The sequence below is a fragment of the Dendropsophus ebraccatus genome, chromosome 6, assembly GCF_027789765.1.
Source record: "Dendropsophus ebraccatus isolate aDenEbr1 chromosome 6, aDenEbr1.pat, whole genome shotgun sequence".
In the NCBI taxonomy this organism is placed as follows: domain Eukaryota; kingdom Metazoa; phylum Chordata; class Amphibia; order Anura; family Hylidae; genus Dendropsophus; species Dendropsophus ebraccatus.
The window spans coordinates 50,517,852-50,530,441 of record NC_091459.1 but is presented as its reverse complement, the minus strand read 5'-3'; the positions used below and the strand labels follow the sequence as shown (position 1 = coordinate 50,530,441).

The 12,590-nt window shown below is 42.6% G+C and overlaps 1 protein-coding gene across 7 annotated transcripts in view; it reads right to left on the bottom strand.

Moving 5' to 3' along the window:
- AKAP7 (A-kinase anchoring protein 7) overlaps positions 1-12,590 on the bottom strand; it is a 114,343-nt gene that overhangs the window by 81,515 nt on the left and 20,238 nt on the right. For 4 of the 7 annotated variants that reach the window (XR_011363642.1, XM_069974969.1, XM_069974965.1 and 1 more), the window contains exons 6-7: positions 12,035-12,147; positions 10,260-10,407 (exon numbers count right to left, since the gene is read on the bottom strand). Coding sequence is in view for 4 of the 7 variants with exons in the window: in XM_069974969.1 (XP_069831070.1) it covers positions 10,260-10,407; positions 12,035-12,147 (261 nt within the window). In the remaining 3 variants the exon portion in view is untranslated. Of the gene's footprint in view, positions 1-5,096; positions 5,259-9,054; positions 9,177-10,259; positions 10,408-12,034; positions 12,148-12,590 lie in introns of those variants that run through there. The other 3 variants (XR_011363644.1, XR_011363643.1, XM_069974968.1) reach the window with 3 other exon arrangements.

Here is a 12,590-nt window from a genome sequence, read left to right as displayed (position 1 = left end):
CCTTAGTGTATTTCTAAAATACTCAGCTAGTCATGAAGATGTCATAGGATGTGACAGGCATTAAATATGACCAATGAGTCATTGCAAAAGGTGCTAGGGACTGGCCTTAGAAGGAAGAAACATCAGATACTAAATGATATATTTACTTTTGAGAGGTGTAATTTGTTAAATCAGTCCTGGAAATCTATGGCACTGACTGGCAGGACCAGGACCAATGTCTGGGCAGTATTGGCGGTATAGCTGTCAGGGGCCAGGGCCTAGACAGGGATCAGAGGGGCCCTGCCAACCCCAGTCTCTATGCACAGAGGCTCCTGACAGCTGTACTGAACACAGTTCCCTCCTGTCTGTCAGTATCTCTATACAGTACAATGGGTGACAGGCAGGAGGGTGCACACACAAGCAGGGGGTCCTACTCATTACCCCTGGGCCATGCTCCCTTACTACCCTCTGTGGCTGCTTTCTCCTCTCTTCTCATGTCAGGACAGAAGAGGGTCACAGAGCTGGCTGTGAGGAGAAGAGCTGAGGACCTCACCACGTGTGTGTCTCTATGTACATGTAATGAGTATATTTGTCTGTGTATTAGTGCATTAGTGTGTGTATATCTGTGTAATGTATACAGTATATGGCTGTATGTGTTCTGTACATTAAACTTGAAAACACTCTATTCCACTGTCCCAAGGAACCTGCTGATATGTCACTGTAGTCGTCTAGCTCCTCATTCTGGTGCGGGTCTTATTTTGTGTGTTCTACCGTTTTGAAGCAATTTAATTCAAAATAAATATGCAAATTAGTTCCTCTGTGCACCTTTCCATCCACCTGCTGGCTATAAAACGGCACACCTACTTATGAATACTCAACTACGCAAAAGCAGGCACAGCACGTTTCCACAGAAAGTCCACGAGAACTGAAAAAATGCAGACAGGCAGGGGGGCGCAAGAAAACAGCACCGCTCCCAGGTCCCGTTGACAGCTGCCACTGTTCTGCAGCTCTCCTGGCTGCAATGTCCCGTACCGGGCTGAGTGATTGCCCACTCATCCAATCAATGACTGGGGCGGGCGGGCGCCCCAGTTACTGACTGGCTGAGCGGCAATCTCTCACCCAGGTCATGACATTGCAGCTGGAAGAGCCGGGTACATGACATACCCAGTTTTCAGCAGATGACAGCCAGTGGCCGATAGCCGGACCCAAGAGCGGCACAATGGAGGCACGAGGATGGGTGAGTTTACTTGTTTATTGTTTTCTCACACACCCCTGCCTGCCAATCTTTTTTCATTTTTTTGGGGACTTCCTCTTTAATTAATAGGGCTTGTCAGCGGAACTCGGCTGGCGTGGGACGAATCCAAAGCAACTGCGTCAGTCAAACATATATCCCACATTTTCTTGATTATTGCTTTTGTTAATAAGGGGCCCAAAAACCTTGGCTGTATGAGGCCCTGAAATTGCTGATGGCTGCCCTGGGCAGGACTTTGTGAACTGCAGGCCTTTTACACTAGTCGATAATCAGCAATGAGCATTACTAGACACGACAACCAGCCTGTGTAAAAGTCCCGACGGTCGCACCCTCTCGGTGTCAGTTGTAGCCATGGAAACTGGCAGCGTGGATATATATATTTTAATATCACAGAGCAGTACATACTGACCACTGCTGCTTGTGATCCAACATCCTCTTCTATGGCTTTCCCATCAAGCTGCTGTGTCTTCAGGCCCCACCTCCTCCCGTCGGAGAAGGCAGGGCCTGAAGACACAGCACCTGGACCGGAGAGCCAGAGAATAGGATGCCGAATTACAAGAATCAGTGGTAAGTATAGCGGGGGCACCGCCCAGCTGACCATCAGGGGAGCCGGGTTGGAACCTGTGGATACGTTATCAATTGTTTTCACATAGAAAACCTCTATATGGTAGAGTAAACTAAATACATTTAAATGTCACACAAAAATGACTAAATCACATTTTTTCCATTATCCCTCCAAAAAATAGTAATAAAAGTTAAACTTTACATTAAATGATCCCCACAATGGTGCCATTAAAAATTATTAACTTTCCCACAAAATAACCAAGCCCTCACATGGCTATGCCAATGGAAAGAAGTTATGGAAAAGGTAAAGGGCACCAACTTTTTTATAACTAAGGTGTCCAATGGATATGTGCACGCAATGTTACCGCTTTGGCTGGGGGGAATTTACTCCCACTGGGTAGATTAACCTAGTGGGTAGAGAATCTTCCTCATTAGGTAGAAGCCCCTAGTAGGTAGATAATTTCAGAAGCACATGAGTGGGAAGTCCCTACTGCTGTACTTACACTGTGTTAGACATTCCAAAATGTACGTACAGGGCAGGGATTTACTGCCAGACTCTTTGCTCCTGTACATTCTTAAAGTGGTAATGCGTATATACATACATTCGTAGGGATGCAAATGTTTGAACCCCTAAGAATACTGAGCCTGGGGCAACCACCCCTAGCCCCAAACACTATGCCGCTACTTCTACATTTGTTTTTGTTTTTTTGCCACTAAGGCACTCAATTAACATTACTTAGGGCCTTATTACATGGTATGATTATTGTAAGAAAAAACGTTACATCAGTCAAATTTAAGCAATAATTTTTCCATGTATGCAGGCAACGATCAAACGACTAATGAAAAGCGCTTGTTTGTGATCATTTATTGTTCATGCAAGAAAACAAAAAATCACTTTGTCCCATAGGACCCTTAGGCCCCGTTCCCACTGAGCAAAACTAGCGGAATTCCGCAGGGGAATTGTCCGCAACATGTTCATTCTTCAGCGCGGACAGAGCAGGAGCGCGCGCCTCCCATAGACTCCCATTATGAGCGGAGGCTAACGTCATTCCACTAGTTTTGCTCAGTGGGAACGGGACCTTACAATCTCCTAGCAGCCAACGCCTAAGCAAAAGAGAGGATTTGTTTTAGCTTTGAGACTTTACAATGCAGTATGAAGGAAAAACAAAACCCTTAAATAAATAATTATTTAAATAAAAAATCACTGCTATTATTAACACTTAGCATTATTAAGCCAAGCAGTGCTGTGTGTAGATATTTTTGAGGAATGAGTGAAACCCTTACAGCTGCCACATACTGTTTGGTTCCCTGTAACAAAGTCACATTATGCCATCTGTACGTTTCAATCTCTGTAATGAGAATCAATCTTTTATTACATCTTATTCAAGTGTTTGCCTTCCAGACATGCAAATTAGAGTGAGAGCCAGTGCTGGAAATGAATATCACTGCAAACAGATTTACCTCATTTAGAGGCACTGACAATGTGTGGGATCCGCTTTAGAAAAACAATAGCTTAGAGCAATGCATTTAATAATTGATAACATAGATGTCCTTAAACTTAATGATTAATGTTCTTCTCATCAAGATGCAACAAGTCAATACTACAATTAAATCTTAGGGGTACTCTAGGTTATACCATGTTTCTCAGAAGATACCATGAAAATTAGACCTAGCTTCATTTTTCAGCCTTTTTGGAGTAGGCTTGAAATATAAGCCCTAGTTACAGTCAGCTGACCAGATCCCTGACACTGGGTGGCTGAGCATTAGCCAATCAGTGCCAGACTTGTTGTGCCCCCGCCCCCATCTGCTGAACACAAGCTGCAGGGGAGGCAGGAACGGTAAGAAGATGCACAGTAGGGGACACTGAATATGGGGGACAGAGGGTACATGAGCCAACTGCAGAGGGGGATATATACAGTATGGGGGAACAACTTCAGAGGGGGAGGGAGATATACAATAGGAGGACTACCTGGGAGGAGGGAGGAATGCACAGAGAGGGAGGAAGATATACAGTGTTGGGGCTTACCGCTGAGGGGAGATGTTTACAGTTTGGGGGACACCTTCAGAGGGGGAGATATACAATAGGGGGACTACCTACCTAGTACAGAGGAGGTAGGTATACAGTATGGGGACTACCTGTCGAGGGGTGAGGGAGGTATACAGTACAGGGGAAGAACTACAGAGTGGGAAGGGCTGCCTTGCTGCAGAGAGAGGGAGGAAGGTATACAGTATGGGGGCCTTACGGTTTACAGTATGAGGTGACAATTACAGAGGGTGGAGGAAGGTATACAGAGGAGAAAAAATATTATAAGATCCTGTCTTTTTTTTGGAGCAACACGGTAGCACAATAATACACCAATTCATCTTATTTGCTATAAACAAAGTCAGGTCCTTAGATAATAGTTGGGGTACATATCGAAAAACTTACAGAGGGTTGTGATTAATACAACCATACCTTTTCCCGTATAGGGCAGCAATGAGAAATGTTAGCCATATTCTTTATCTTACTTGTGACTGTTTGACATCAATGTTTATATAATAACCTTCTGTCCTACAATACTTATTATTACTTTCAATCACAGGAAACTTTATTATAATGGAGACAATGACAATGATGTTTACCTCCAACTCAAAACATCAACAGTCAGGTACCTTTTGGTGGAGAACCTTGGACTACATTGCACATTGGTCTTTGAAACTGGTGATACTAAAGCAATTGATAAAATGCCATATTATTTAGTATTAAAGGAGAAGTCCAACAAAAAATTTTATTAAGGGATTGTATTGCCCCCCAAAAGTTATAAAAATTACCAATATACACTTATGGGAAATGCTTATAAAGTGTTTATTCCCTGCACTTACTACTGCTTCAAGGCTTCACTTCCTGGATAACATGATGATGTCACAACCCGACTCCCAGAGCTGTGCGGGCTGTGGCTGCTGGAGAGGATGATGGCAGGGGGATGCTCAGTGTCCCTCCAGTGCTCTGTGTCCCTCAGTGTCCCTCTGCCATCATCCTCTCCAGCAGTCACAGCCCGCACAGCTCTGGGAGTCGGGTCGTGACATCATCATTTTATCCAGGAAGTAAAGCCCTGATGCAGTAGTAGGTGCAGGGAAGGAAGCTCTATTTAGACATTTCCTGTAATAAGTGTCTATTGGGAATTTGTATAACTTTGGGGGGGGGGGGGGGGGGGGGGGGGGGGGGGGGGGGGGGGGGGGGCAATACAATACTTAAAGCTAATGAAGTGATGGAGACTACAGAAATGTTCATGGATGACGTCATTGAGCTTTAAGGGTTTACCTTTACATTGATGATTCTATGCACATAAGGCCTCATGTTTCAAGCTTTTTATTGGCCATTCTATAAGAGGGTCTATGCCAGGTATAGGAGAAACCTCTGTGTGATCCCTGTACAGGGATTCAGAGAATACTGTCCAAATGAAACAACTGACATCTCCAGATGCTGAAATAAAAGAGTAGACAGAACACACAGACGTAAAGGCAGAGATGACAGAGTTCTGTCATCTTTATTCTTTATATAACGGTATATGCATGTTATATTGTATTTCTAATCTTATATATATATATTTTATTTTATTTTTTTTGCAAATAATTATGATTAAAATTGCCCTATGGTGATTCCTAAAATGCTTTTATGATAAGAGCTAGCATGTACTGTAGGAGGTCCCAGAAGGACAAGAATGACGGTAAGTGTGCTGTAAGAAGAATGTGGAAAGAAAAATTTATCAACACATGGGCGGACATTTATGAAGACAGCGTGTTAAATTAGGCCATGCCGCCAATCTCCCCTACAGATTCACTAAGAGATGCAAGCCTCTACAATGCAGTCTTCCAAATGTATATTCCATATGCCATGTTTATATGTTTGTACACTGTTATAAAAACATTTTTGATAAAATTCTAATAAAAAGATTGAAACAAAAAACCTTTCCTGCTCTGGACAGTTCCTGTCACGGACAGATATGCAGCAGAGCGCAATGTGCCAGGCTGGAAATACACCACTTCATGCAGGGCATACAGCAGCTAATAAGTACTGGAAGACTGGAGATTTTTAAATGAAATAAATTACAAATCTATATAACTTTCTGACACCAGCTGATTTTATAGAAAAAAAAATCCCCAGAGTTCCCCTTAAATCCCTTTATTACACTAGCGATGAGAAAGAAGCATATCAGTCATTAATGTAAAATGTGGAAAAGTAGAGACAGAGGTGTGATTATTGCATTCAACAAGAGATGCCTTTGAAAAGACAAACATCAAAGGCTGCAAGTCCTGAAAAATGCCGCAATTTTAAACAATAATTTAAATGGTAATAGAGTTCTTGCACTTATTAAAGCCTCTTTCTATGTTTTCAGATATTCCTCTAAAAAAAGGTATCATTTCTGTGCGCTTCTTGGACATGACTTCTTAAAAATACCAAATCTTTTAGGCTTTTATTCCACTCACTGACCTTTGTCTCCTATTTTAAAATACCAGAAATAGATGTACCTTGTACTCGGTATAACTTTTCTGCTTCAGATTCACTGTAATAAATGGCAGCATAGGAGCATGGATCCTACTGTGAAACTCTTTAAAGATTTGAAACAGACAAAAACTGTTCTATGATCTCTCGAAGGTGATATCCAAAACAGATACCTGTTATTCCACAAAATTAATGACCACCAATTTAAGGGCCCTATTACACCAACAGATTATCGGACAGATTCTGAGCCAAAGCAAGGCATGGACTATAAACAGAGAACAGGTAATAAAGGAAAGACTGAGATTTCTCCTCTTTTCAAATCCATTCCTGGCTTTTGCCTAAAAAAAATCTGTCAGATAATTTGTTAATGTTATAGGGGACTAACTCCTTACTGCTACTGTCTTGATTTAAGGGGGAACTATCAGGAGGTCAGACAAATCTTATATGTCCCTATTGCGCAGGAGGTACAGAGGATAAAGGTATGTCTCTTACCTTTATCCTCAGCTCAGTTCCTGTGCATTTAGTTGTTCACTCCACAGTCCGGTAAAACCATTTGGGGCACTGGGGCACAATTAGGAGCACTGCCCCATAGCACTGATCACCCCTTCTAATGATTATCAAAGGAGCTTATCACAGAGGCGTATCACAATTTTTGAAAATATCACTTTTAATGTAATGCGTTTAGAAATCTAAAATCTGAATTCAAGCCTCCAGCATTTGATTACAAGTGTCTGTAGAAGTTGGAGAAGTCCTGGAAAATGGAACCGTACATGCTCAATATTCACTCACCTATATTAGCTGTTATATATCTTATATATGACATTTTTCTGGAAATTAAAGGGGTTATCCACCTAAGAGCTAAAAATGAAATGCTCCCAAACCTAGCTGGTCTTACTCATCAGGTCCCCATGAGTATTTTGAGTTGTGTCCTGTCTTTACAGCCAGGAATACAATTCCCATCATGCATCTCCCTGATTGTTCCATTTGCATACTCGCCCCCTTAGCTTTCTTTCCTGCCCACTGTTGTCATTACTATTGCACAGTAAACACAGGGCTGTTTTTTTTTCACTGATTTTGCATCACATCACCCCAGTATTTATTCCATACTAGCTGACGATGTAGCAGAACTGACGTGTCACACTATAGCAGAGCTGACACGTGAGATGTAGCAGAGCTTATGGGCGTGATGTAGCAGGGCTGACGCAGGCAATGTAGCAGAACTGATAAGCGCATGGGGGGATTGCAGGGTGTAGTAGGCACAGTTTATGGGGGATGCAGAGTTGACAGAAGGAGCAGCCTCATGACACAGAGATAACAGGCTCTGGAGTGAAATCATCTCTGAGCGGGAGGGAGCTGGAGCAGGCATCCACCAGGGGAGGTGTTGTTGGTTTGAAGGGGTTTGGAGGGGGGCTTGTGGTGTGAACAGGAGGTAGTCAGAGCGCATCCCCCCATAAACAGTGTTAATCTGTGCCCCCTCCAAGGGCAGATGCCTGCTCCAGCTTCACCCAATTCACTGCAGCACCCACACACACACTATCCGTGGGCAGATGCCCGCCCCAGCTTCTCCCTGTTCACCCCTTTGCCCCCCCCCCCGCTCCGTGGGCAGATGCCCGCTCCCATGGGGAGCATTATTACCATATAATCACACTGCCCCATCCTGCAGTAAAGCTGCAAGTACACATTTTAGGCAGCATAAATTGTATTGTCGTCCCTTGAAGTATAACAATAAGTCTCTCAGATCAAAAAAGGTTGTGCCCCTCTGGGCTAAGGTCTATGGAAACCTATCACTTCAACTGTATATGCAGCAAATTCAACTTTATTTATAACTAAGGCTGGTGTCTGCTGCCCCCTTCTGGCTCAACTCCTTCACTGGTCTGGGTAGTAACACATACTTCAGCTCTGTAGGGAGTAGACAACTGATTGAAAACTGGTTCATTTGCCTATTTTGTGCAGATTGTCTTTATATATTACTGTGCTGCAATTCAGGTAATCTAACAAAGACACCGCTCTTTTCTCATAAAACACAGGCACAAATATGTCTTGTTTTTTGCCCCTGTACTATATCCATTTAGTAAAGTAGTAAAATACAATGCATTTGGAAAGTCTTAAAGTGACACTGTCACCCCCTATTCGCATTTTGACTGCTCTCCACAGGTGTAAAGGGTAAATGTTACAGCTTTCATCACTTATTTTATATTACACTTCATGGTGCTTGTTCTGGTAAAAAGTAGTTTTTATCACCTGTGGATTGGTATATGTGGGCGGGGCCTCGATGCCTTTGTGCCACATTGCTCTGCCCCTAGTGCCACTTAGCCCCACCCCAATTTGTGACATCACTGCATAGGGGGTGGGGCCTAGAGCTTTAGGCTGGCCCTTCCAATGGCTGCTGAGGAGGCGGGGTCTATGCGGCAATGACGTCGTGAAGGGGCGGGGCTAAGTGGTGGAGCGATGTGGCACAAAGGCCGCGAGGCCCCACCCACATATACCAATCCACAGGTAATAAAAACGACTTTTTACCAGAACAAGCACCATGAGGTGTTATATAAAATAAGTAATGAAAGCTGTAACATTTACCCTTTACACCTGTGGAGAGCAGTCAAAATGCAAATAGGGGGTGACAGTGTCACTTTAAGACCCTTTCACTTTTTTCACATTTTGTGCTAAAATAATAACAAAAAATCCTTCTGCACTCAATCCCCTTTGATGAGAATGTGAAAACAGAATGTTAGAAATCTTTGCTAATATATTGAAAGGGAAAAAATAAACAAATTATTACCTTGACATTACATTACAGCCTCCAGTCGTATCTGTATAATGCCACAAGATTTGCACACCTGGTGATTCTCACAAGTTGTCAGGTTGGATGGGGACCATCGGTTGTCAGTCATATTCAGCTCTCTGCAGAAATGTTCGATTGGGATCAAGTCGGCTCTGATGGGCAACTCAAGGACATGTACTGAGTTGTCCCTAATCCATTCCTGTGTCGTCTTGGTTGTGTGCTTAGGATTATTGTCTTGTTGGAAAGTGAACATTCGGCCCATTCTGGGTCCAGAGCCCTCTGCATCAGGTTTTCATTATAAATCTCAATTTACTTTGCTCCATTCAGCTTTTGCTCCCTCTTGACCAGTCTCCCTGCCTCAGCTGTTGAAAATCCCATCCCCAAAGCATGATGCTGCCAACACCATGCTGAACCCACCATAAGTATGTCAAGAAATTTGCTAAAGACACCCTTATGAAAAAAAATATATTAGAGAAACCCACAGGGGTTGTGATCCAAAGCAGTTTTGCTTTATACTCTAAGTTTTCTATGTCTAAATCAACGTTATACATATACCCACTAGGTGTCTACTTTCACTGCATATGTGCACAACTGCTGCAAGTCCACATTCAGTAGCATAAAATCCTGGGGGTGCTTGCATTGTATGGTCAGCTCTCCTGTCACACAGCACTAAATAAGTGCTTGAGGAAAGGCAGAGTGTGAGACAGCTAAGAAACAGATCTGTATAAGGAAAGAAATAAACAGGCGAGAGGCGGCGCCTCGTGTGATACAGCATGACACAGATCTGTAAGAGATCTTACCCAAGGGCTTTATGCACAGTTTAGACTGCTCACTGCAGCTTTATGACGGCTTCTATGCTGCTGCTGCTTGTTACGCCATGCACAGGACAAGTGCAGGGTTGTCACCAAAACCTCTGTAACTACACAGTGACATTATACTGACTGAATTGTTGCATAACAAAAGGCATTGTCTCCTGGTAAGCTGCAGAATTAATAATGTAATTAGTAAATATTAATATAATTAGCCTTTTTTAACAGAGAAAAGGCCAAATATCAGCACGGAGGGAGCATGGACCACAGTTTAACAATATGTATAATGTTGATTTATAAACAGGAAAAAAAAATGTGACAGGTACACTTTAAATTTATGTTCCGAGAAGTGAAAGTGAGGGAAAACTTCTTGTGACTCATGCATTTACATACCTATAAATATGGAGGCTTCTGTGTGATAGTAACCACTTGGCTGCTTTTTCTTTAACATAGAGCAAAGATCCAATCTCATCACTGTATCCTCCCCGAAGCAGTGAGCTTGGAAATCCTCATATAGACTTGCGTCAATCTTTTTGATTCCCTAAAAGCACATAATACGTTTATACAATATACACTATATATCTCAGGAGGGCTTCTTGCTATACTGTGGTCACCTAGTGCTGAATATTAAAGTGATATTGTGGGATATAACAAAGACTGACATGGTATTCTGACCCCAGAGACACTCACCCATGGGCAGAATAATGGGGCCATGGCAATGAAATACATTATGGTTTCTATAACTAGAGCTTGTTTATTATATAATGAACAGTTATATAATTATCGCCACACTTTCTGTATCAAATCATCATGGTTTTCAGTATCTCCGATTGCAGTCAGTGAATTGGAATCTTCATTGTTTATTTCTAAGGGATAAGAGTGTGTCTTGTCAGGTGATGGTCACCCAAGTACATGGCTCATTAGGACTAAACTCTCAAACATATACTATAAAGGACTATAGACCATGTTTCAATCACATAGCCAGGATAGATTTTCACCCCCTCTAAGAAAACAATGAAGGGTTCCATAAAACAAGAAAAAGAGGAGCCTTCAAAGTAAATGCACTTACACACAAGATACAGGAATATAGCCAAAAATATTCAGTCTGTATTAGTAAAATACTAAAATTACTATTAAATATTAGTTTGCAGTAATAAATGTGTTTCTGCTGGACCACTTCTTTAAAGCGAAGGTACCACTTCCATCAGTTAAGAAAAAGTATTTTTATACAATCTGGTCAGTGTCATCGCGTAGATTTTGGTAGCACCGTCCATTTTTCAAACCACTGCTCGGTTCTTCTATATGCAGTTGAGGACGCTTGTTGCACTGGAGACGGGCCCAGAGCCCCCCAGTGTACCAATATCTCCTCCCCTGGGTGACGTGCAACCTTCTAAATCAATTCTGGTCGCGGTCTGGCTCTGCCTCAGCATATCACGCAGGGGAGAGGATATCAGTGCACTAGGGGTGCTAGGCCGGCCTCCAGAGCTCCAAATGACCTCATTTACATATAGAAAAACTGGCGCAGATTGCAGGAAACTGTACAGTGCCACCAGGATCTACGTGTTTTTACTAGTGGAAGTGGTACATTCACTTTAAATAGTCTTAATTCCAATGGTAGTTAATGGAAATAAGTTACACGTTTGCTGACAGTCACACCCCAGCAGCTTAGCTGAGCTCTTATAATCCACTGAAGCAGTAACAGACTACTGTACAGCAACTTTGCTAGGTTCAGATATGTCCGGGGCATCACACTCAGCTTTTTATATAAAAACTGAGCACACCTGATACCACAACCAATGCAAAAATGCATTAATTGTCATCCAGTCTTTTCACACTTTTTTTTGCACTGAAAAGTTCAGAGCCAGAAAAAGGCTGCACGATGAATTCTCCTATCTGGGTCTGGACTTGGCCAGCATAAAAAATGACATGACATATGCCAGGAATGACCTTATTGAGAAAAATGGGATCGGTTCCAGCATCAGGTTCCCTCCAGCACTTTTCTACCATGCTGGATGGCCGACATATGAGAACGAGCCCTTATAAAGTGCAGTGTATGCATTTACCCAGACTTATACGACACTCAATGATTCAGTTTTCCTCTATTTTCACAGAATGGCTTATTTCTTCTATTAAGTAACACAACTCTGGAACATGTAATAAGAGCTCACTTGCTTGCGCAGCTTTGGTGCTCTGGATAACTTCATGAAGGTCAAATGTGGTACAAAATCTTTACATCCAGTTACAGAAATGCCCTTTTCCATAAATACCTTCCCAGCAGCTTCTGTTGAAACATTAAAAAAACCTTTCAAATAGGAATACTTCAATAGGTATACAGTGGTACCTTGGTTTGAGAGTAACTTTGGTTTAAGATCTCAAAGTTTTTCCAAATTATGACTTGATTTAAAGGGGTTATCCAGCGCTACAAAAACATGGCCACTTTTCCCCCTACTGTTGTCTCCAGTTTGGGTGGGGTTTTGAAACTCAGTTCCATTGAATATGCAAAACAAGAGTCCGTGGAGCCTCAGTTACGAGTCTCAAAACACGGGATAGCCATATATCTCTAGCCTGTTGCCAACAGGGTGCCTCCATGATGGGGAGAGCACCACACCACCCTGATAAATAACCCCTTAAGTCCCAGGGTGGTGTGGTGCTCTCCCCATCATGGAGGCACCCCGTTGGCAACAGGCTAGAGATATCTGGCTATCCCGTGTTTTGAGACTCGTA